At 39.7% G+C, this 24184-nt stretch overlaps 1 protein-coding gene across 1 annotated transcript in view; it reads right to left on the bottom strand.

Moving 5' to 3' along the window:
- Positions 1 to 24184, bottom strand: part of ARMC2 (armadillo repeat containing 2) — a 106536-nt gene that overhangs the window by 57857 nt on the left and 24495 nt on the right. The window contains exons 5-8 of the mRNA XM_045544135.1: positions 23662 to 23869; positions 9635 to 9711; positions 5145 to 5243; positions 437 to 612 (exon numbers count right to left, since the gene is read on the bottom strand). Coding sequence (XP_045400091.1) covers positions 437 to 612; positions 5145 to 5243; positions 9635 to 9711; positions 23662 to 23869 — 560 coding nt within the window. The remainder of the gene's footprint in view (positions 1 to 436; positions 613 to 5144; positions 5244 to 9634; positions 9712 to 23661; positions 23870 to 24184) is intronic.

Here is a 24184-nt window from a genome sequence, read left to right as displayed (position 1 = left end):
CCACTGTGTCTGTGGCCAAACTACTTTAAGTTATTTATTAAATCATATGACAGAATCAAGCACCCAGCAGCAACCATAGGGCAGAAACCACAGCCTGCGTTGATACTGATCTCCAGTCAAGTTACTGGAGCAACTGTTTTGAATATATTTGCCTATTGTTACTATTATCGTTTGCTTTCTTTCTTTCTTTTTTCTTTTCTTAACCTAGTCACAGTCCAAATATAAGTTTATTTGAACATTTTCTATGTACTCAGCCTTGGTACCTTAGATAATACTTTCTAGTCAAATTCTGGGATGTCAGTTTATTACCTTAAGTTTTTCAAGATTTTAACCAAATACACTGTATTTCTAATCTTCTTTGTAATATTTACAAATAAAGCAACAAACAAAGCTTTTGTGTGCTATAGTCTACTAGACCAGAGAAAGAAAAACTTACTGCTAGAATAATTTTTGCAAGTTTAAGGCTGAGCAAGTCTGAACCAACATCAACTAGTTTATATAGGGTCTTCAGGAGAATACTTCTTCTCTGAAATTTATTTCCAAGCATGTTTCCTTCCTCTAAAGCGTGATGAAGTTGTGTGCAAGCAGCACAAACCGTTTCAATGTTTTCTTCTGTCAGAGCAAAGAGAGTAAAGCAACACTTACTAATTAAGGTCAAGTTTTCAAGTGTGTCAAACACAGACAGTGCAAGTAAAAACCTCGTCATTATTTCCCTGGATATATTCAATTTCCTAAGCTATATTTTTCCCTTCTCTTATCACTTCCATCTACCTGATTTTTTTCATCTCTTTGATCCATCTCCTACCATGTTGACTTATTCACTTATCAGTCCGTTAGCTTATCTAGAATACATAGTCTTTCAAAGAGTGTATTAAAGAGTAGAATTGCACCCAATTCAGCTGATTTCCTTTTTCCAAATGCCCTCCACCTCCACCTGTGCCCTGTTCAGTCTCACAGAGGCACACCGCGTGCATCTTCCCCTTTAGTCCATTTTGGCAGAGTTCCACTGGCCTAGAATGTTCTTGCTCTTGTTCCTACTGGTTTTGGTCCTTCCAGGTTCTGTTTATGTTCTAGCTCCTCCAGAAAAGATGCACTATTCCACATTCAACAAATGTTACTTTGTACTGCTATTTGTTTTTCACTAATCTACGTGTGTGTTGTGTTATATGCCCAGTGCTCTCAAATATATGCCACACTAATGAGTAGAAACCATGTCTTACATATATTTGTATCAACACCATATGGAACAGAGAGAATACTGTGCAGACAACCTATAACATAATTTCATACATATTCATTTTCTAATATATCTGTTGACAAAAACAATGATTAATATTTTTCTATTTTCTGATCATCTGAGAAAAGAGGGCTCTAATAAAACCAAAGCTCAAAGTGTCGCCAAATCCACCATTATTTGGAGGTGGTTTGTAGAAAAGAGGAGAATGAAAAGAGGATTTTAGTTAGGAAACAGGGAGACCTAGAACATTTTATTTTACAATTATGATTTGAAAGTGGTAGCCATACTAACAAGCATACAGGAAGAAACAGCACATGGAACGCAACATGAGGGGAAATAAAAGCACGCAAGGTAGAAGGTATTCTGTTGAAAAATACTAACTCTGATAGATTCCACCATGAAATTTAAAAGTAGGAAACCAATCTTAAATAAATACCATAATGTGCTCTTAGAAGCCCACAAGGAGGAAGTGTGTGCCTGCAGAAGGAAATGACTCAGGCCATTTTTAGCTCTTTTCAACAATAACATCTAAGAAAAAATTTTAAACCTCAATAGCCAAGTAACCTTCAATGTCTTTCAGTTATGCACTTAAATAAATGAATTGATGGGAAATGACTTAGACTAACTTTAAATAAAGGGAAAATCTGAAGTCTATTGTATTAAATACTTCTGTTTTGTTGTTTTATTCTTCTGTGACTGGCAGTTTCTTTACAAACCCTAAGTCCAGGCCCTGGGCCACTCATTGGCAGTGGGTGGTCCTCAAGGTATTTTTCTAGGCCGGGCGCGGTGGCTCACGCCTGTAATCCTAGCACTCTGGGAGGCCGAGGTGGGTGGATCGCTCGAGGTCAGGAGTTCGAGACCAGCCTGAGCAAGAGTGAGACCCCGTCTCTACCAAAAATAGAAAGAAATTATCTGGCCAACTAAAATATATATAGAAAAAACTAGCCGGGCATGGTGGCGCATGCCTGTAGTCCCAGCTACTTGGGAGGCTGAGGCAGTAGGATTGCTTAAGCCCAGGAGTTTGAGGTTGCTGTGAGCTAGGCTGATGCCACGGCACTCACTCTAGCCAGGGCAACAAAGTGACACTCTGTCTCAAAAAAAAAAAAAAAGGTATTTTTCTAATATTTCCCTCCACAAACTCTTCAGCCTGGGGAATTCTACTCAAGAGTAGTTGTTTTAGCTTTAAAAACAGTTAAAATTAAAGATTCGAGAGTCTAATTTTAAACTACCGATCAAATTAAGCCTTTATACAAATTAGTTTGTTACAAATGCCACATAGCCTCAAAAGACAACTTGAATCTAAGAGCTATCAAGATTCAAAAGGGGCTAAAACCAGTGGTAAAAGTTCGATGAGTAATAGAGAGCAACGTAATCTCAGAGTAACTCCTCCCACCAAGATACTTATTAATTACAAAGGAAAAAAAACAGTAACTTTACAGTGGATAAAGCTGCCAGATACCACCTTACCCAGGTGATCAAAGTTCGCATCACCAGCAACAGGACAAATCAGCATCAGGTACCTCCTGACACGAGGCACTGAGAAGGACACAGCATCACTTATGCGATACACCTGCCCCAAATGCTAACCTGGATCTCATCATGGACAAACACCTGAGGAACCCAATTCCTGGGACAATCTATAAAATATTCCTCAAATATGTCAAGATTGTGAAAGAGATGTGACAAATGGTTAGAACTTGTGATCCAGGATTTTTTTTTCTAGGAAATTATTGGGACAATTGGCCAAATCTGAGTAAGATTTGTATAGCATTGCATGGTAATCTCCATGGTATGTAAGAGAATGCTCTTGTTTCTAAAAATACTTGCCAAAGTACTCAGGGTTATGGAACATCAGGTTGGTGACTTGTTCTCAAAAGGTTCAAAAAAGAAAAAAAAAAAACAAGTGTGGGGGTGGTAGGGCAGGAGTAGAGAAAAAGAGCAGGTCAGGCAGGGAGGGAGAGAATGACAAGAAGCAAATGTGGAAAAATGTTAACATTGAGGGAGTCGAGGTGAAGAGCACACAGCACTTTTTATACTACTCTTGCAACTTTTCTGTAAGTCCGAAATTATGTCAAAAGAAAAACTTTTAAAAAAAGAAAAGGAAAAAAGAATCTTAATCGGTCAAATAATCCAGCACTGCTACCACTTGCTGTTCTTAAAGTTGTCTAGGGGGAAAGATGCCATACTTCAGTGTTTAATTAGCTTTCTGAGAAGGGAGCTTCATCCACATTTCAAATCCCAAACTCCTACTAAATTCTCTCTGCTGGTGTCGGTGGTGGGTGGAGCCCTCAGCACCCCCTTAAAATCCTTCAGGCTGAGCCGGGCACAGTGGCACGTGCCTGTAGGGAGTGCTGGGAGGCTGAGGTGGGAGGATCACTTGAGGCCAGGAGTTGGAGGCCAGCCTGGGCAACATAGCAAGACCCCATCTCTTAAAAAAAAAAATCCTTCAGTCTGAAGACTTCCTACAAGATAGGCCTTTGAGATAATGACTCATTCTTTCCATTGAATGTTTCCTAATACATTTTCTTTTTTAACTCTTAACCAGACTCATTGTTCTTCTCACTAGTTTTTGTACATATTACTAAAATAAAGGGCCCAAAGTTAATCTGGCACACTAATATGAGGGCAAAAATTAGTAACTCCAGAGGAGAAAACTCATCACATTTATATTCTTAGGATTTTGTGCTACAGAAGATTTTGGAGATAATCTAGTCTCTTCCACCCCCTCATCTGGCAGGTTGAGGACACTGTGGTACACAGGGTGTAGGTGATTCCCTGTGGTCATGTGCTTAGTACCAGCACCAGGGCTTCCACATTAACCATGAACATAGCCAAGCACCAACAAGGAGCAGAGGAGGAGTGAGGTCATTTGAATCTTTTAGGAATTAGGTCTTTTGCATAACTTCCCTATTGGGTTGCTGGGGAGAGTTCATTCACCCTGCTTCTCCTAGAGCATCTTCCTATGGCCACATGCTAGTTTGCTCATCAGTGGTTCCCAGTGAGGATGTGCCAGGCACTGGATTCACCCTAGGGCTATGACCACAGCTCCAGAGGAGCCTGGTTCAACTTCAGAAATGAAATCCTTGGTCAGATGCGGTGGATCAAGCCTGTAATCCCAGCACTTTGGGAAGCTGAGGCGGGAAGATGGCTTGAGGCTAGGAGTTCAAGATAAGCCTGGGCAACATAGTGAAACCTCATCTCTACAAAAAATTAAAAAGTTAGCCAAGTGTGGTGGCATGTGCCTATAGGCCCAGCTACTTGGGAGACTGAAGCAGGAGGATCACTTGAGCCCCTGAAGAGCAGCAAATGGAAGAAGAAAGTGGAGGGGCATCTCCTGTCAAACTTTCTATACCTGCAGGAACCCATCAATCATGGGCCTTCGCTTCTGAGTGACTTCAGAGGGCAAGGCTGGGCACATCCCAGGCTACTTCTCACGCTGCAAGTGGCATTCCCGACAGATGTGCTCAACCTCAGGAGAGTGGGACATTTACACAGTTGGACCGAGGGACCCAAAGGCACACCTGTCGAGGACGCCAGTCTACAAGGCTTAGTTTCAGAAGCCTGAAATCTGTTTGAATCTTTTACTTTCTTGAGTATGAACAGCCACCCTAAAGAGGTTAAGCCAGCGTTTCCTTAGGCAGAGGAAACAATAATTAATTTATATCACAAGGGGAATTTTAGAAGTCAGCTCTCTTTGTGCATTTAAAGTATAATCTGACTCACTCAAAACTATGTTTACATGTAATATTTGATACACACATTGCTGGGTAAATAGATGACTTCATTTGTTTTTCAACATGTTTACAGAAATGACAAAGTATACTAAAAATATCAGGGCAATGGGAAACATATACATAACTATGGATATTTGTGATCTAAAACAAAAACAAGGTTGTTTTTTTTTTACCTTTTTCTAATTCATGCAAAATCGGAACAATCCTTGTATTCCAAAAGACTTCGTCTACTTCTATTTCTGTATCCTTTTCTTGCAAGTTGGCTTTTGAGACTGCAGAAGAAATCCAGAAATGCAGAGCAGGAGAAAGAGCCATGAGAAAGGAGTTACGGCGGAGCAGTCAAAAGTCTGTGCTATTCATCACTACAACTAATAAACTACAGAATTAAATTATGCTTTGCCCCCCAAGCCCAAAGATTTCTAATTAGAACTACAGAACTTCTAATCAAATCACCCCCAATGAAACCCAGATAAGATAATGTAAATAAATCAGAACTTTAAAATATGATTGGGACATTTCATTAAGTATTAAACTTTGTAAATGTTGATGACAATAAGGTAAAACATTTTGAGTTATTTTTTACTTAAACTTATCCCTTTTTAATGTAGAATAGACAACTATGTATATATACGTAAAGAATAAGGATTTTGAAAATGTTTAATGAAAAATTTTCTAAAAGGACTATCTTTTCTATAGAAAATAAACTGTCTACACCATTGTGGGGCCAGTGGCATTAATGCCAAGTGATTTCCTGTGGTGTAGTGGGAAAAGCCTAGGCTTTGGGGGCTGACAAATCTCAATTCAAATCTCAACTCCATTGTTGACACACTGGGTGGCTGGGGGCTAGTTTCTCATCCTTCCTGAGTCTCGGTTTCCTTATCAGCAAAACAGAAATAAGAATATTCGCCTTCAAGGTGATGAGAATTAAAAGACATGATACGGGTAAGGCTCTGAAACCAGTGCCATGCATCTAGCAATTCACAATATATATGAATTTCATTTCCCTGATTAAACCAACAAATAGGCAATCACTTCTGAAGTGTCTCACAGCTGTGTGACACCACCAAGTCGTCAAGAGTAGATGCTGCCCATGAACGTGGGCTGTAGACAATAATAGCCACCACTGACCGTGTACTTTAGATGCAGCAGGCCTGTATTTCATTTTTGTAACAACACTATGAGGAGGTCCCTCAATTTTCCCCATTTTGCAGATGAAGAAAATAGAGCCCAGGGGTATTAAGTTATCTGCCCAAGGTCATATCGCAGCCCAGCCCTTGCACTTGACCTCTATGCTATTCTGTCCCCCAGCAAACCGCATTGGGGGGAAATGTAAATCATGTTAGAAACTGCAGATCATGATCACAGTTCACACAGGCAGTATCTCAAGATGTAAAATACTGTTTAGCTGGAGGTGGCACTGCTGTGTGGAGGCATCCCTGAGCGGTGCTAGGGACATATTCCTCAGCCTCCCCCTTCTCTGATGTCCACCCCTTAAGCCCCTCCTCTGGCACTCTGTACCAGGTCAGGAGTCCCTGCCCTCTCAGGTGGACCTGGTACCAATTACGTGTCCACACAGTGGGCGCCTGGATCCTAAAAATATCACATGAAGAGTCTGAAATCATAGTGGCAATCAGAAGTTGAGAGAAAGAGAGAGAGAGAGGAGAGAAAAGAGAGGAGCCAAAGGGTAAATGGCTTATATATTTTCAGGTTGTTTTAACTAAACAAAAGACAAGTTGACCAGGAAAGCCTGTTAAAAGCAAAGGTTTAGAGTCACTGTCTGGGACTGAATCCAAGCTCTGCCATCTAGTAGCTGGCTGACTTTGGGCAGTGGCTTTACCTCTCCTCTGCAAAATGGGATAACAATGGTCGTCTCTAAGTATTGGGACTGTGGGTTGTTAATTTCTTTTCTGTGCTCTTCTGTATTTTCCAAAGCCTCTAAAACAACTGTATTACTCTTAAAGAGAAAAAAATACGTAACACATATTAAATCTGTGTGTATGTAGTATATATATAGCTCTCTCTTAGTAGATATAAATATTAACATTTTCTTAACATAGTTAAAATGAAATTCTCTGCAGTGAGAAATCCAATAAAATCCCTTCTCAATTATATGTTTAAATATCAGAGAATTTCATGGAAACACTGTGTGCTAGAAATGGCCACCCCCAGTTACAGCGAGTCTAGGCTTGCCGTTCATCAATCCTTCCAAATACCATCAATGATCAACACACACTGGGCATCCAAGAGCACTCAAGCAGCAAAAGTAAATAGAAGGGGTTCCAAACTGTAATTAAACATTACGGTGCTATAAACAGTCTTAACAGCAAGGTTTCAGATACTCTACCTAACCCATTAATAAGGCTTCACCATGAAATACTAAGTTGAATTGCCTTTAGGACAAAAATCAGTCTACACGGTACAGATTCACAATCCCTTATCCAAAACCTTTAGGGCCAGATGTGATTTAGGATGCAAAAATGTACGGATTTCAGAAAGGCAAGATGGTATACACATTGCATATTACATATCACCCCAGTAGGGCCTTCTGGGGCAAAACTCTGTAGCAAAATATATGAATGTTCACACTAATGAAACAAAAATATAATTGGGTTCTCATCATCTCCGGTCACTTATTGCCACTAAATGAGTTTGAAAACAATTTTAACTTTCAGAGCTTTGGGGATTTTGGAACTGCAGATAAAGGTTTGTGGACTACCATCTCAATCTTTCAGATCATTAATTTTATGAGCCTGCCTTAACTTTGATAAATTCTGGATATGTATTCTAAAAGTAAACAAGAAAATTCAAGTAGTATAAAAAACACAGTTGCTCATATTCCCAGATAACTAACCTATTCAAAGTCCAAAGTATATGAATAAAATCGACATTTATCAAGATAAGTGAAAAAACAGAAAATGAGTCAGATAAATCATTTAATCAGCACATATTTATGACACACTTAAATTTACTACAAATACAGTTTAAAGCCCAATAATTTCAAGTCAGCATTTTTTACCTTCTATGAAATATGCTCTTTAATACAGCAGCTCTATGAGAAACCATGGTGATCAACCTATTTCTCAGGACAAACAAAACCAATAACATGTTTACCCTAGAAAGAGGTGAATTATAGGGGTGAGCCAGAAACCACAGAATGGTTTATTTAACTCTCTCATAGGCCCTTCTGAACGCATGTCTAAGACGTGTTTCTTCTTGGAACAGAAGTTAGCCAGACACTATGGTATAAGGGTTTCCTTTCAACCCCTTCCCATGATTCCCTGAGTGTGCAGTATCTGGCTATGACCTTTTCCCCTCTTCACCCCGCTGGGACCTTCCCCTACCTCCATTCTATACACTATCCCTGAGTCACTATAGAAACTGAAGCATAGACTCATGCTATTGCTTTTTAAGATACACACACACACACACACACACACACACACACACACAAATTGTTTGTCATTAGGCTTGGGCAACAACCTACTATTTTAGAAAGCACTTTCATCTAGGTTCACAGTTTGCTAAATACAAAAATTACCATTCAACAGGAAATCAGGTAAGTTGAGCAAAAATTTCAGCATGTTTTTGAAGATTTTGCTGTCTCAGTGGGTATAGTTGTTAACCACAGCTTTGAGTTGTAGACACAAAAACCTGCCACAATGTTTGGATTGGCTGATATTTTTAGCACGTACATTTTAAATCCTTAGCAACAATGCTGACTCGGAAATCAGTATATCTAAGATTTTCCTGAAAACTAAAGAAATTCCCACTGGCCACAAAAGTCATTTTCATATTAAAAAGAAATTAGTCTTGAAGATAATTTTTAACCTAGTATTAGTCTGGTGTCATAACATTTCACGTGTACAAAAAATGTGAATATAACAAACACCTGTGTACCCCAAACAAGTTTAGTCAAATATTAACATTTTGCCATATTTTATCCTACACTTTATTTCAAAGAAATAAAATATTATGGATAGAGCTGAAGCTCTCTTTGTGCCTCCCCATCCGTTCCCCTCATCCCTCCCCTTCTAGGGGTGACCACCATTCTAAATCTGGTAGTTACTATTAGCACACTTGACTTTACATGTTCAGTACCTAGATCTGTATCCATAAACAATATATGTCATTGCTTTTGCAACTTAATTTTTTTATCTAATGTTATGTTTGTACTCATTTTACTCAATATTATAAATGTACATTATTCATTTTTTTAACTGCTTATATTCTTTGCATGAATACATTTTGTATCATTTCTAGCCTGTGGTTTACATTGTTATATATTGTCTCAGTTAAGCAGTTTAAAGTCCCAGAGGATCGTCTTAATATAGTTAATATAGTTTCATTTAAGTGAGCAATGGTTTTTGAGCTCAAGTTTTGAACCCAAGAACTATCTTAATGTCAAGTTTCACAACTTTCCAAATGCTTTTACAAAACAATTTCTGTAAAATCATTGTTATCTATAATGTTTGAGGCATCAGAGCTGGGTATGATAAGAATGGTAAGATGCTGTGAAAATAATACATACTTATAAAAATAAAAGTTGTTCTGTGACAAAGTTCCTAGAGTTTTCAAACAGTGAGTCAACATCAGACATCTTCAGGGCAAGCGTTTTTCCCACAAATAGAGACACCGTGGATGAAGGAGTGTGAGGACTTCTCACCTGCTTTGCCTTGCAGCCTGCTCAAGTCTGAGCTGCTGGGGCACGAAAGGGTCCTGGCACGCCTCTTCCCCTGGTCCCTAGGAGGAAGAGGAGCACACAAAACACTCAGTACAAACACTAAAGCATTTCTCTTTTTGTAAATGACCAGAGTCTGCTATACACACTTTCTGAAGAAACCACAGAGAATTGTTTATAAGATGGAGTTTGGTGCTCTATCTCCTGTTTTAATCAACCTCTGATTTCCAACTAAGATTTATCTTTTTAAAACAAGTCATATTTGCCTAACAATATGAAATATAGTTACTAGAAAAAACAAAAAAATCCAGTTTTCTTTGCAAATCGAAAACAAATTGATTAAGGATATATACCACAAGAGGTCACTATTACAATAAGAATGAACTCTAGTATGCTTGAATCATAAAAGCCTAGCCTTGGGTAGCTTGCCTAGCTTTAGGTATCTCTCTCTCTCTAAGGAAACTGTGTCCCAAACTGGCCAGATGTGTCAAGGTCACATAGTAGGGTCAGATGTGGAACCCAAGGCTCACAATTTACAAATTCACTGTTCTTTCCACTACATCACAGTGTGCCCTGTTTCCATTTTAATTTTCATTTTAAAATTAATTAATAGTATCTGGAAATGTTTTATTCTTAGAAATATTCTACGCGTTAAAAAAATGGAGGTAAATTCAGGCAGTTCCCAGATGACAAATATTTTGTATTCCAAATAAAAGACTGGTGGCTGGCCAACAGCAGGATTGTATGCTCAGGTTTTTTAAAGTTATATTTAATGTAGAGATTGTGTCTGAAGGATACAACTTCTCTTTAGCTAGAGCTGATACTTCAGAGTACTTACTGTTAAATATCTGTACAAAATTCCAAGTTAAAAAAAAAACTGAGAGAATAAGAGTACAACTTTTACCACAAAATTTATTTTGGGCCACCAAATATAATATTTTCTCCCCAAATCACAAAGGCTGCATATAAATGTGGCCCCAGTCACTGTGAATATCCGTATGTGTGGCGCGACCCCAGGGACTGTGCAGCGCTGTGTCCTGGCCCTCGGCCTTTACGGCTGCCCCGAGGACTAGCTTCTCCCAATATCGTTTTTTCCATAAACATGTCCTTTTTCTGTTTAAGGACTTAACACTTCATTTTATCATGAAGTAAGGAAAAAAATCAAGCTACTTTTCCAAAAACCGTCTAATTAATTAATGCTCAGAAACCACTGCTTTATTTTTGTACACAATAAAAACATAAATCTGGAAGCAAGATGTCCCTAACCAATCAAAAAGAGAATATGGGACAGGGTCCTCTCAAAGAAGGCAGAAATAAAGGAAATCAACCCTATAAAAAGGTAAAATACCAAAAGTTTGACAGCGTGTGAGGCCAAGGAAGTTCCCATATTTATCGCTCCTAGAAATAATAAGAAAGTTTGAGAACAACAGAGGCAAGGCCCTCCTTTCAATATATACACCTGTCCTAAACAACTATTGAAATCAAGCAAGATAGTTTTCAACTAATGGCCTTCCAAAGTCACTGGTCCACTCTCCCTGAGGTCATGACCGTACCCTCACTTCTAAAAAAAAAAAAAAGAAAAAGAAAAGAAGGGTCCTTCTTAAATGCAAAAGCTCAGCAGTGCTATGTCCTACTAGCCCTCAAGAAGAGCACAAGGCTGGGATTAGCTGGTGTTTTATATGACCATCATGGTGTGGTAGGCCTGAGCCCAAGCTGCCCAGGTTCAGATCCTAGGTCTAACTTTTGTCAGCTTTGTAACCTTGGGCAAGTTACTTGGCCTTGGTTTCCTCATCTTAAATCAAGAGTAACAGGAGTTTGAGGTTGCAGTGAGCTATGATGATGCCATTGCACTCTAACCAGGGTGACAGAGCAAGACCCCGTCTCCAAAGGAAAAAAAAAAAAGAAAGAAAAAATCTGGACGGGCGCGGTGGCTCACGCCCGTAATCCTACCACTCTGGGAGGCCGAGGCAGGAAGATTGCTTGAGCTCAGGAGTTCGAGACCAGCCTGAGCAAGAGCGAGACCCCATCTCTACTATAAATAGAAAGATATTAGCCAAACAACTAAATATAGAAAAAATTAGCCGGGCATGGTGGCATGTGCCTGTAGTTCCAGCTACTCGGGAGGCTGAGCCAGGAGGATCGCTTGAGCCCAGGAGTTTGAGGTTGCTATGAGCTAGGCTGACGCCATGGCACTCTAGCCCGGGCAACAGAGTGAGACTCTGTCTCAAAAAAAAAACAAAAAACAAAAAAAAAACCAAATAAACAAAAAAAACCCTCAAGGGTAATGCCTGTGACTGACACACTGGAATAATTTAACAAATTATCAATATTATTTTTCTCTTTCCCTCTGAGTCAATAATCACCCATCTAATCAGTCTGGTGTGGGTGTTACTGAGCTAAAGAATATATGTGGCATTGCCCTGATGAAGTTTAAAATCTACTTGGAGGAACTAAGGAACTATTTTTTAAAATGGAAAAGTCTAATAACATCACTAATAAAGTGCTAGAATTTCAGGTTGTAAGAATTCCAGGATGCTGAGAAGGAAGTGATTAGTGAGTGGGAGAAAGTGGAAGGAAGTGATTAGAAAGTGGGCCTTAAAAGAACAAAAGTGGAACCAGCAAATGACAAGACTCTCCAAAGGGGAGCAGCATGAGTGAAGGTCCAGAAGGGAATAAGAAGCCTGAAGCTCAGGGCAGGGGATAAGTGCACAGGGCCAGCAAGATAGGCACAGAGAGTTTCTGCTGGCAAGGAAGGGGACCAGCTGCCCAAAACTCTGGGTGGAGTAAATGAACCCAATTTGACGGGCAGTAAGAACTGTCATAGGTTCTCACACAAGGAAGTGATGGGATCTGGAGTTATGCCATGACGAGCGTTTAGGAGACTTGGAGTGAGGGAACAAGGACTAATCTTCTTAGGGTGACGGTGGGACTAGAGAAGAAGGAAAGAATTCAAAAGATCATATAAATGAAAGGTTGATGGAATTTGGTGGTTGATTTCAGGCAGAGGAAAGAACAGAATGTAGACCTGGAGCAACAGAAAGACAGGGTCGCCATCAATAGAAACGGCGAGGTTCGGGAGTAAAACAGTTTGAGGGATAAAGCAAGTCTGGGTTTTGCAATGCTGAATTTCTGATGGAAAATGGTGCATCTGGTGCATCTGCCAAGGAGATGGGGACATCAGGAAAAGGGCTCCGTAAAGACCAAAGTGGTCCACAGAGACCAGAGTCATCAGAAGAGTGGCTCAAAGACTAGACACTTAGGGAAATGCCTTGTTGGATACTCATGGGTCAAGGACGGAAAGGGGAAAAGGAATCCAAAGAAAGAAGAGAATCAAGATATGCCCTCATGCAGTTCAAGAATGCTTAGAAAGAAGGCATGGTTAACAGGTCACAGAAGATGAGGACTGAGGAAGAACTGTCCATTGTGGCCAGGGTATGCCTAGAGGGGTTTCCATGCCACGGTACACCTGGAGCCCCATAGGAAGAGTGAATGGGAAAGACAGGCATCGAGAAAAGAAAATCCCTCCTTCACTAAAGAAGAGGAAGAATAGATGGCCTTATATACTCAACAGAAATCTCCCTGTAACTTCTACTCATTGGTCTTGGTTCTACTAATTGGTCACATGAATAAATCTTTATCCATCTTCCTCTTGACAATCCTTCAAATATTCAAAGATGTTGCATTTACCATTTAAAGTCCTCCTATTTAAATCTCATGGTTCTACCACTTATCACTGTGTGATATTGGATAAACTTCTTAACCTAAGCTATGGTTTCCTCATCTGTATATGAGGGGGTGGTAAATAATAGTATCCCCAACATAAGATTGCCCTGAGGATTCAATGATATAATGTGTAATTGCTTAGCACAATTCCAGGCACACAGTAAGTACTCAATAAATGTTTAATATTGTTGCTGTTGTCATCACTGATCTCATTAACAAAATCCTCCAGTCCCTCCAACTGTTCCTCACAAGACACAGTTTCAAATCTCTACCAGCCTATTTTTGGTTACTCTGAGTGAGTATCTGTTTGTCCAAATCCCTTTTAAAGTCTGGAACCCAGCACTGAGCCAAAGGAATGGCTGGAGAAGCAAGGAGATATTCTAATGAATGCAGCCTAGGATGACATTAGCAGTTTTGGGTCACATCAGAATGGTGGGCAACTCTTATCTTTCCTTCATGTGCAGCTAAGGCAGTTCTTCCCCATCCACGTTGGACCTTTACTCATTCTTATTAAATTCCACAGTGCTGTATTTGGCAAAGGGTTCCTGCCTCTCAGATGTTTTGGGATTTTTTTGTGTGTGTACGTGAGACAGAGTCTCACTCTGTTGCCCCTGGGTAGAGTGCATCGGTGTAGAGTGCAATGGTGTCATCGTAGCTCCCTGCAACCTCAAACTCCTGGCCTCAACGATCCTCCTGCCTCAGCCTCCCAGGTAGCTGGGAATACAGGTGCACGCCACGATGCCGGCTACTTTTTTTTTCTATTTTTAGTAGAGATGGGGTCTTGCTCTTGCTCATGCTGGTTTCGAACTCCTGACCTCAAGCCATCCTCCTGCCTCAGCCTCCCAGAGTGTTAGCATTACAGGCATGAGCCACCGTGCCTGGCAGACGTTTTTGAATCTTGATCACTCATCCAGCATAATTGTTCTCAGATTCTTGTTCCATGTTATTAAAGACCATAATTAATTTTTTGACATTGTTTTTTTATGTACCAAAAATAAAACAATTTCAGAAATTATTCCTTAAGGCTTTTCTGTGAAATTCTTCTTAGAGGCAGAACAGCATCATTTTATTTGTTAGGATATCCTAATCTACAAATAACAAAAACCTGATTTTAACTGACTTAAATAACACATGGAATTTATTGGCTGACATCACCCAAAAGCAGACAGGTAGGGTGGATTTTAGGCATGGTGTGATCAGGCCTTTGGCTCCATCTGTCTGCAATTCTCTCAGCTCTGGCCTTCCCTCAGTTCCAACCATAGTCAGGTTGGAGTTCCAAGGAAAGCAAAATGTGTCCTGCATTCCCAGGCCTCTCATCTATAGACCACGTGTTTCAGAGCAAAAGCAAAGTCTTCTTGTCCCAATCCTGGAGGAGAATCCTACATTCCACTCTGAACAACCAGAACCAAGCTTTGTAGCCAAGGCCATGCCATACATGGAGTGAGTTACTAATGCTCATCCATGAATCGATCGTGTTGGCAACATCTACTTCTGGACCACATGCATTCCAAAGAAATAAGTCTATTTTTTAAAAAATCTTATGAAGTTCAGATTTTGCTACAATTCTAACAGTTCTTCCAATTATTATGAAGATGTCAGCAATTTTTTTCTTCAAGGGCAAGATATATTTCAACTTTGTGGGCCAAGTGGAAAAATCAAGACTATCATGTAGGTACTTTTGTAACCATTTAAAACATAATGATTTTTAAAGTATAAAACATTCTTAGCTCAAGAGCTATAAAAAAAAAAAAAAAAAGAACAGGTGGATGGCCAGATTTGGTTCCTAGGCTGTAGTTTTTTTGACTCCTCCTTTAGAGCAATAATTAAAAAAAATTAAGAAGTAGATTAAATAGAAGGATTTGGCCTTTAAAAAAAACAATAAATTTATTTCCATTTTGGGAAAAATTACATGTAAGGAAATTTTAAAGGATGTTATGTATAACAGAAAATGGGCCAGGTACAGTGGACCATGCCTATAATTCTAGCACTTTGGGAACCTGAGATGGGAGAATCACTTGAGGCCAGAAGTTCAAGACCAATCTGAGCAACATAGTGAGACCCCATCTCTACGAAAAATTTTAAAAATTAGCCAGGTATGGTGGTGTGTACCTGTACTCCCACCTACTCAGGAGGCTGAGGCAAGAGTCGATTGAGCCTAGGAGTTCAAGGTTGCAGTGAGTGAGCTGTCATCGTGCCACTGCACTCCAGCCTGGGTGACAGAGTGAGACCCTGCCTCAAAAAAAAAAAAGAAAGAAAAAATTTAGCAAGTTTTGAACTAAGCTTATCTTTGCCATAAGAAAAAGCTCATTTTTAGAACTAGATTGAAGTTCAAAGTAGATTCAAAGTAGGTAGTAAATATTTTAGGCTTTGTGTCCACACAGTCTGTGTCACAAGCTCTCAACTCTGCTGCTATAGTGTGGAAGCAGCCATAGACAACAAGTAAAGGAATGAATGTGGCTGTGTTCCAATAAAACTTTATTTACAAAAACAGGTAATGGGCTAGATTGAGCCCACTGGCCTTGGTTTGTTGACCCCTGCTTTATAGTGGCTTAGCTACTTTGACTGCAATTTGAAAATGCCCACAGTGGGGTGGGTGGGGAGGGGTGGTCCCTTCATTGTGTCTTCACAGCCTGAAGCACCAGATACACTGTTTCCAAACAGATATTGCTGTTTCTTAAATACTAACCTGAAAAATCGAATTCTACTACAACAGTTACACACAGACACAATGAAATTAAAAGACATGATTTTAAAGGGATGTTCATAAGATCAAAATGTTAAGAAAATCCTCCATGGTACCTACAGTATTGGGTTATGGCCCAAGATTAAAATTAAAAAATACACACACACACACACACACACACACACACACACACACACACACACACACATACACATCTTGGTGGTGCCTCCTTATTTAAACAATGGACCCACATGCCTGGGAGTGGCATTAAAGGCCACCCGTCACATGTTCCGAATTCCCTTCCAGGCATACTGCTCAGCTCTATGGCTCATAGTCTCAGCATACCTCCTGTCACCACCATGTCAAATCCAACCTTTGGCTTACCCTGCTCCTTTAGTTAAGAACACAATGGTCATCTCTAATGAATATCAGCCCTCAAAAGGCACCCCCAAATCCCACTCACTTCAGGTAACCTTCCCTGACCTTCAGGTCAGAATTAGGTGCTCTGACCTCTAAACTCTCAGGATGCCTTCTTTCAGTTCCCCTTCCATTCCTGCAGCATTAGAGTTCATCACGGCACAGTGCTTCTAAACCTGCGTGTGCATTCAAAGCACCTGGAGGTCTTATAAAAATGCAGATCTAATTCAGTAGGTCCAGGGCTGAGACCCTGCATTTCTAACAAGCGCCCTGGGGCCTCTGATGCTGCCACACCAGGGACCACACTTGAGCAGCAGAGCCTGATATGTTTGCGAGCTCCTCACGGACCGGGTCCACTTCTCTGTCTCCCAAGCCCTCGGCAACATGGCATTGCTTACCCCAGAAATGTTTATGGAACAGAAACTGTTGAACAAGGTGGGCTTCTACAAAATCATTCGGGCCTATGCCCGTCTTTTCCAAATGAAAAGTTTCTCAGCCACGTTATCCTTAATTTCTTAAAAGAATAATGACTTCATTGTTTTTGAAAAAATGATATATTTATTATTTTTTAAGACCAGGCAATATAAGAAAGTACAAAGAAAATTTTAAAAAATCATCCTGCACCCACCACCCAGAAATAAATATCATTAATATGTGATGAACATCATTCCAGACATATTTCTGCATATATTCAGATGAAAAGATAGAAGAATGAAAGAACAGAAAGGTGAGAGGGAAGGCAGGTAAATGGATACATAGAAATGCAATCATACCATACATGTTATTTTAGTGAAAAAGCATTAAGTATAAATTGTGCTTGAATTTAACAGAGAACCAGAAATTGAGGTGAAACTGAAGGAATTGTAGAACTTCAGATGAATAGGTCTTCACAAGAGTTATTAGTTCTAAAAGATTTCTCTAAAGTTAAGAAAAAAATAATGGAAAACACTAGGATGCTGAAATTATTATCTTTAAACTATATATTTCCATTTCAGATTGTAGCTACTGACATCTATTCCTTATTATGAAAGTGAAGAAATTAGTATTCACATGTCCTCCCAAGTACTGGTTTTAGTTGTTTATATTACTACTACATCGTCAAGGTTTCTGTTCCATACCATTATTTTTAGATTTGTTTAGTTTTAATTCAATATGAAAACAAAATAAATATTGTGCTCACCATGAATGCTTTTACCATAGCTTCTTCATTTCTAAGTTTTGAATTCTTATTCATCATCTTGTTGTCTAAGAGTTTTCTGGAAAGTGCATGAGTAGTATAGTCCCTAAGTTCATTTGTATTTGCAAGTGTCCATCTGTTGCCTTTTTACTGAAGGACAACTTGTCCAGCAACACAATTCTTGAGTTATCCCTTCTAATACTTAGGACTTCACAGACATTACTCCACTGTCTTCTGGCACTGAGTGAGGCTTTAGGAAAACCTGGGGCTTAGCCAGGCATGGGGGCTCACACTTGTGATCCCAGCATTTTAGGAGGCCAAGGCAGGAGGATCATTTGAGGCCAGCCTGGGCAACATAGTGAGATCCTATGTTTACACAAAATATTTTAAAAAGAAAGAAAGAAAACCCAGGGCCAGCCTGCCTTTTTCTCCTTTTATGTGACTTGTTTATTAAGCCCGGGTGGCCACGGGAGATGTTCTTCCATTTGCCCATTAAATCATCGATTAAGCATATACTAGGTACTGGATAGCGTTCCAGTGCTGAGCACTGCTGGAAATGTCTCAAGGTAGATTAATCCATATCAAATTTTGCTGGGTCACCACATGTCCATTTGAACTTCAGATATAAATATTTATTACAGAAAGTTGTCTTCTATTACGTCTTAATGTTTTTCTTTTTCTTTCTGTTCTGATTTCTTCCATTCCCCATGGGTTGGTGTGAACATTAAACTGCTTAACATTTGTAAATCACTTAGAAGAGTGCCTGGCACTCAATTCAAAGTAAGGTAGTGCCAGGAGGGGAGTGAAGGAGGAGGAGGAGGATTGTCTTCTCCAGTAATACAAATTTCATCCTTTCTTATCTATCTCAATCTCTCTAATCATTTTCATAGCTTTATATGTATTTCTTTCTTTCTTTACAATTTCCTATAGCCTGACCACAATGTCTCATTGTATTTTCAGCTGTTTTTATTCTAATTTTTAATTCCTAATGTGGATTTCTTTCTTTTTTTTTTTTTTTAGACAGAGTCTCACTCTGTTGTTCAGGCTAGAGTGCTGTGGCATCAGCCTAGCTCACAGCAACCTCAAACTCCTGGGCTTAAGCAATCCTACTGCCTCAGCCGGACTACAGGCATGTGCCACCATGCCCAGCTAATTTTTTCTATATATATTTTTAGTTGGCCAGATAATTTCTTTCTATTTTTAGTAGAGGCGGGGTCTCACTCTTGCTCAGGCTGGTCTTGAACTCCTGACCTCGAGCGATCCACCCACCTCGGCCTCCCAGAGTGCTAGGATTACAGGCGTGAGCCACCGCGCCCGGCCTCTAATGTCGATTTCTTATCCATGTTTATACATTTTTCTTTCATTTCTTTTTTGGGTACTACAAACTTATCTCCTTATATGAGCTTATAATCTCTAAATTTTATAACCCAAAGAACAGCTCTGTTTTCCTTTTTTTTTTTAAAAAAAGAAAGTGATCATATTATCTATAATTTCTACTTGTTTCTGGATAGAAATACCTTTTGTGATCTAATTCCTTCATCTGTCTTTTGTTATGTTTTTTACATATCTGAGTTCTAGTGCCATGTTAGTTCTTATCCTAGTACCATTTTAAATATCATTTATCATTTTTATCCTAATATCTATTTAAAAATTTAAATAGAGCCATTTATTTGTTGAAGCTGAATATGATCCACACAGGGAAAGAACTGGAGTACTCTGCAGCTTAAACGTTAGTTTTCTTGAATGTCCAATCACCAAATCCATTATTTTTGTTGACTTGGGACTTACGTGTTCCCTAGATTGTGTGGAGCAGGGTGCTATGACTCCCAGAAAAGCCCTTTTACATAATAGGCTCATTAAGTTCTAATCTATCAACCCCCCTCCCCCAAAATACACATAAACTACCTGGATCACAGGTAATGAGAGTGTCTCCCTCAGCTCCATCCTCCCCTCACTTCATGGTCTGGATTCTTGAACAGAGTCCTTCCAGGGGCATCCGCACTCCTCCCGTGGCCTGCCCACATCCTTAGATCTCATCTCTCTAGTTAAAGATTATTGTGTACAACTTTCTGAACTAAGAGACTCACTTTTAGTGAAATCTGTTTCTTGCTCAAGGTCTGAGGAGGTATGTGTCTACTCTCAAATTACTCCTTGTTTTCATCTAGATTTCTTAGGGTCTGGAAGGTTAAATGGATACTTTTGATTGCAATGTTCCAAGTAACAAAAACCTAATCTGAAATACCATAAACTGTCCCTGTTAAAAAAAAAAAAAAGGAAGGAAGGAAGGGAAGGAGGAAAAGAAAAAGAAAGGAAGGAAGGAAGGAGAAAGAAATAGAAAAAGTAACATACTGGTTCACAAAACAGAGCAGTCTACAATGTAGATAATGTGGCTTCAGGCACAGCTGGATCTAGGGGTTTATAGATCATCCTTGAGCTTGATCACTACCTTCATTCCTTGGCTCTGCTTATTTATTTACAACTTCCCTCTCAGAGTCTCTTTCCACAAGGCAGTGAAAGGGCCACTGTCAGCTCCAAGACCACATCATCTTTACAACTTGTGAAAATGGAGAAAGAGCACTTTCCCCAAAGGCCTTGGTGAAGTCCCAGGGAGGAATTCAACTGGCCTGGCTTGGATCATGTGCACATCTCTAAACCAACAGCTGTAGTTGGGGGTTGAAGAATTCTGATTAGCCAGCCCTGGGCCACATAACCACCCCCAGGAAAGGAGGTGGGGAAGGCAGGGTCAGCTCTCCTCCAGAAGTGAACTGGGCAGGAATTATCATACAATGCAAGAGGGCTTATTCTCCAAAGGGAAGTTTGCCAGGCAAACATAAAAATCAAGACCATACTGCAGTGTAAAGTTTGCTTCATGTTTTGTAGTTCTGGCTTGGAACCATTTTTTTCTGTTTCATTGATGACACTTATTTCTGTTTTATTGATGACACTTATTTCTGTTTTTCATTCTTCGCTGGTTTTATTGGGTTTCTGCAGAATGCCTTTGCATCTTTAACCAGAAACCACCTTTGATTATTTTTGATTCCAATAAAACTAAGAACACTTGACAGTTTACAAATAAGGCTTTCAAACCTTGGTGATCATTCCACAACCCACAGTGAGGGCCAGGAGGAAATGGGAGTGAAAGAACACAGTTATTTTCATTCTACAGATTAGAAAACTGAGCCCTTGAAAGTGTTGAGACTTGTCAAATACAGCTAAATCAAATGGTAGAAGGAACCAGACCTAAGTCCAGAGATTCTGGCTCCCAGAGAAGGGTTCTTGACTCTCCATAACAATTGACTGTTCTTGGGCTTTCTTCCTAAAGATCACATTTCTAAACCATCACAGTCTGAACGTTTACACAGAAAGCCTCAGGAGGTTCTTCAGCAGCTATATAGAGGGGTTCATCAGATTGTGCCAATGGATGGATGGATGAATGGAGATGTACACACGCATATCTTGCTCAAGGTCTGAGGAGTTGTGTTGTCTTCAATCCATAAAGTGATACATACAAGCAAGGGAGAATGAAGTACTGCTGAGGCGCAGGTCTGCCAAACCTTAAATAAGTCCCTCGATGGACACATGGAGATTGTCGTACCTGGCACACAGTTTGAGGATGACAGTTCCATAAGTGCTTGAGAGTGTGTTCTCTTTTGTAAAGTTAAATAGTCCCCCAAAATCTTGTTTGCAATCACACCTTGCTTAGTAACTCCTTTTTCCATCATAACCGGCATAAACTCAATCCATCTCATGTCTGAATTATCCATATTTTAAATTAAGGGTGTATAAATCACCACAGTTACACTGAAACAAACTGTTCCTTTCTCTCCCCAGCCAGAGGAGCACTCGACACAAAGGTGGCCTCTGTCACACTGGACGAGGCTGTAAGGACCCCGTGCTGGGAGCGTGTCCTCACCAGCTCTGTGCCCTTTCACGATCTGCTCATGCTCCCCCTCCACCCCCATCATCCCAATTCCCTCCCCTCCCTTCCCCTGCCAGCCCAGCTCACGGACAAGAGTCTTCATTTTCCACTTTACAGTTTAAAGATGAAAAAATGTTAATTGAGGGTAGGGCCCTCGCATCAAAACTGGGAATACTCCAGAGCATAGCAAAGATCATTTCTTGGAATTATGTACTTAAATGTTTACAAGAAACAATTATCAAGTGTCCCAGACTGATTCATAAATGTAATTAATGAAAGAACTGCTAAGAGTTTCCATTTTCTGGTTTGTTTTAATCCTACTATATAAACATTTTTTTTTTTTTTGGGCACCACTCCAATGCAACTCCATCCAAAAATTAAAGGAGGTAAAGATTCATAAAACAAAACTGTTATTGAGAGTTAAACTTGCCAGCGTGTATTACAAACCCAACTCAGACACAATCCTTATATGATGCAAAAGCCATCCTAACAAAACAAAATGAAAATAATTAGTGCTGCTGCCAATGCCTCATAATTCTGGACAGTCAGGAAGAAGTGCTAATTGATCTGTCCTTTGCTGTGGGATAAAATATGTGACTGAAAATGCCCCTGCTGTCCCAGATTGAGGAAGACATAATGAACTCTGGCTTGCCAGATTACTCCGCCACATCTGAAGGTTTGCAAAGATAAACAAACAAATTAAATAGCTCTTGTCTGGTTTTCCTAGTCAGCTTTCATTACTGTAAGGATGGATGCAGCAAGATAAATGTTTCCTTTTTACTTCGGTACTGAAAGAAACACAAGTTTTCCTGCTGCCTTTTATGTTTAAGCTCTGAGGTCCACAGCCTATTCTTATTCACCAACTGGAAAAGATTTGTTTGCAATGGTCAGTTTGATGTTTTCTGCTCAACTCCCAAAGTCCCAATTTGAAGTCATTCTCTTCCACTTAAGGAGACATTGCATTTTTCATTTAATTTAAAAAATGTTCTGAATGCAAAGTGACATTACAAGGACCACTAGGTTGCCTAATATAAATTCCGTGTGTGTGACACTCTTCAGGCTGTGTCAGCAGACAAGGTCTGTTCGGCTAAACTAACAAGCTGCCAAGCAGCCACTCGGGGGAAAGTTTTAGGCACGCTACATGTGTACAAGCCAGAGTCAGATGCGAAACCTAAAGTGAGTGCAACGAGTACTTGGTCTTAAAATGGCCCGTGGAATTTAATCTTGTTAAACAAATTCAAACTGGGCAGTTATCCATGATGACCCAATGGAAAGTCCTGGAAAAAAATATCTTTAACTGAGTGACCCTGTCCACTCCAAGACCTTTTGCCTATCTTAGCATCATTACTGGCAGGGACTGGAAAATAGAGCCTGCTCTCCCCCTTTTGCCCCCATTCTTGCCTCCAATTATATACGGCTTCTTTAGCAAAACACCAGGGTAAGAATTCACATGGCCCATACGATGAACCACACAGAGAAACCTCTATAAATCTTTAATATGGTGGGAAAACTGCTTCTCAAGGAAGTCCTAGCTCAGAACATGGTATGAAATAAAGTAATTCCTGATCATTCATTTATGAGGGGTCAGTGGAGGAATTGTGTAGATAACTGAAATCCACAGACTTCTCCTGTTTTAACCACTAGTTTGCAAAATAAATATTTAATCCAAATTCCTACTGGAGAATAAAATAAGTATTTGATCCTGTGGAGTTAGCAACAGTGGACTAACCCAGAGGGAGATAATAAGAGATTCCAGGCCAGGCAAGAATCCCAAATAATACACAGACAGAATGGTCAGTGGTCACTCAAGGGCTGGCTGGAACAGTCCAACTGAACCTTATTCTGACAGTCCTATTGAAGCAGCATTTTGGCAGTTATGAATAAAATTTTCCTGAGGATTAAATAAAGGAATGATGTAAAATCAACTCCATTCAGCCATGAGAAAAAAAATCTCTCCTGTTCCTGCACCCTTAACTTAAAATTTTGCTTGTATAAATGGGAAAAAGCAAATCAGTCATCTATGTAAGATACAGAACAAACTGGTAAATGATATTGTTATCCTCACCAGAAAATTAAATAAAAAAAATACTGACCCTCCATTTCTGAGAAGAGATGGTACGGAGGTTGTTCCTTTGAACGTTTTTTGCTCCTTGATTTCACTGAAGCCTCCATCACAAGTTAGCTGAAGTGGGTGACTCTTTAAGTGGCCAATGGCATTGGATTCTGTTAAATAAACCCCGTTTATTTCCACCATAGAGTCCCCCATCATAACTGTGTCTTTGGATTCCGCTGTCTTCTTTGCTGCAATAACCAAGAAAATGTTTGGTCAAAGCATTTTCTTACCTTAGGCATCACCATTTTTCAATATTACTTTTCAATCTAACAATTTATATGATTTAAAAGTCATACACTTCAAGCTTGAGACCCCAGTAAGCACAAAAGAAAGAAAGAAAGAAAGAAAAAGAGAGAGAGAGAGAGAGAGAGAGAGAGAGAGAGAGAGAAAGAAAGAAAGAAAGAAAGAAAGAAAGAAAGAAAGAAAGAAAGAAAGAAAGAAAGAAAGAAAGAAAGAAACAATAAAAATCATACATTGTTTACAATCAAGTCTGGAATTTTACG

This window comes from Lemur catta, chromosome 2, assembly GCF_020740605.2.
Source record: "Lemur catta isolate mLemCat1 chromosome 2, mLemCat1.pri, whole genome shotgun sequence".
Classification (NCBI taxonomy): Eukaryota; Metazoa; Chordata; class Mammalia; order Primates; family Lemuridae; genus Lemur; species Lemur catta.
This window is presented reverse-complemented; position numbering and strand designations above follow the sequence as displayed.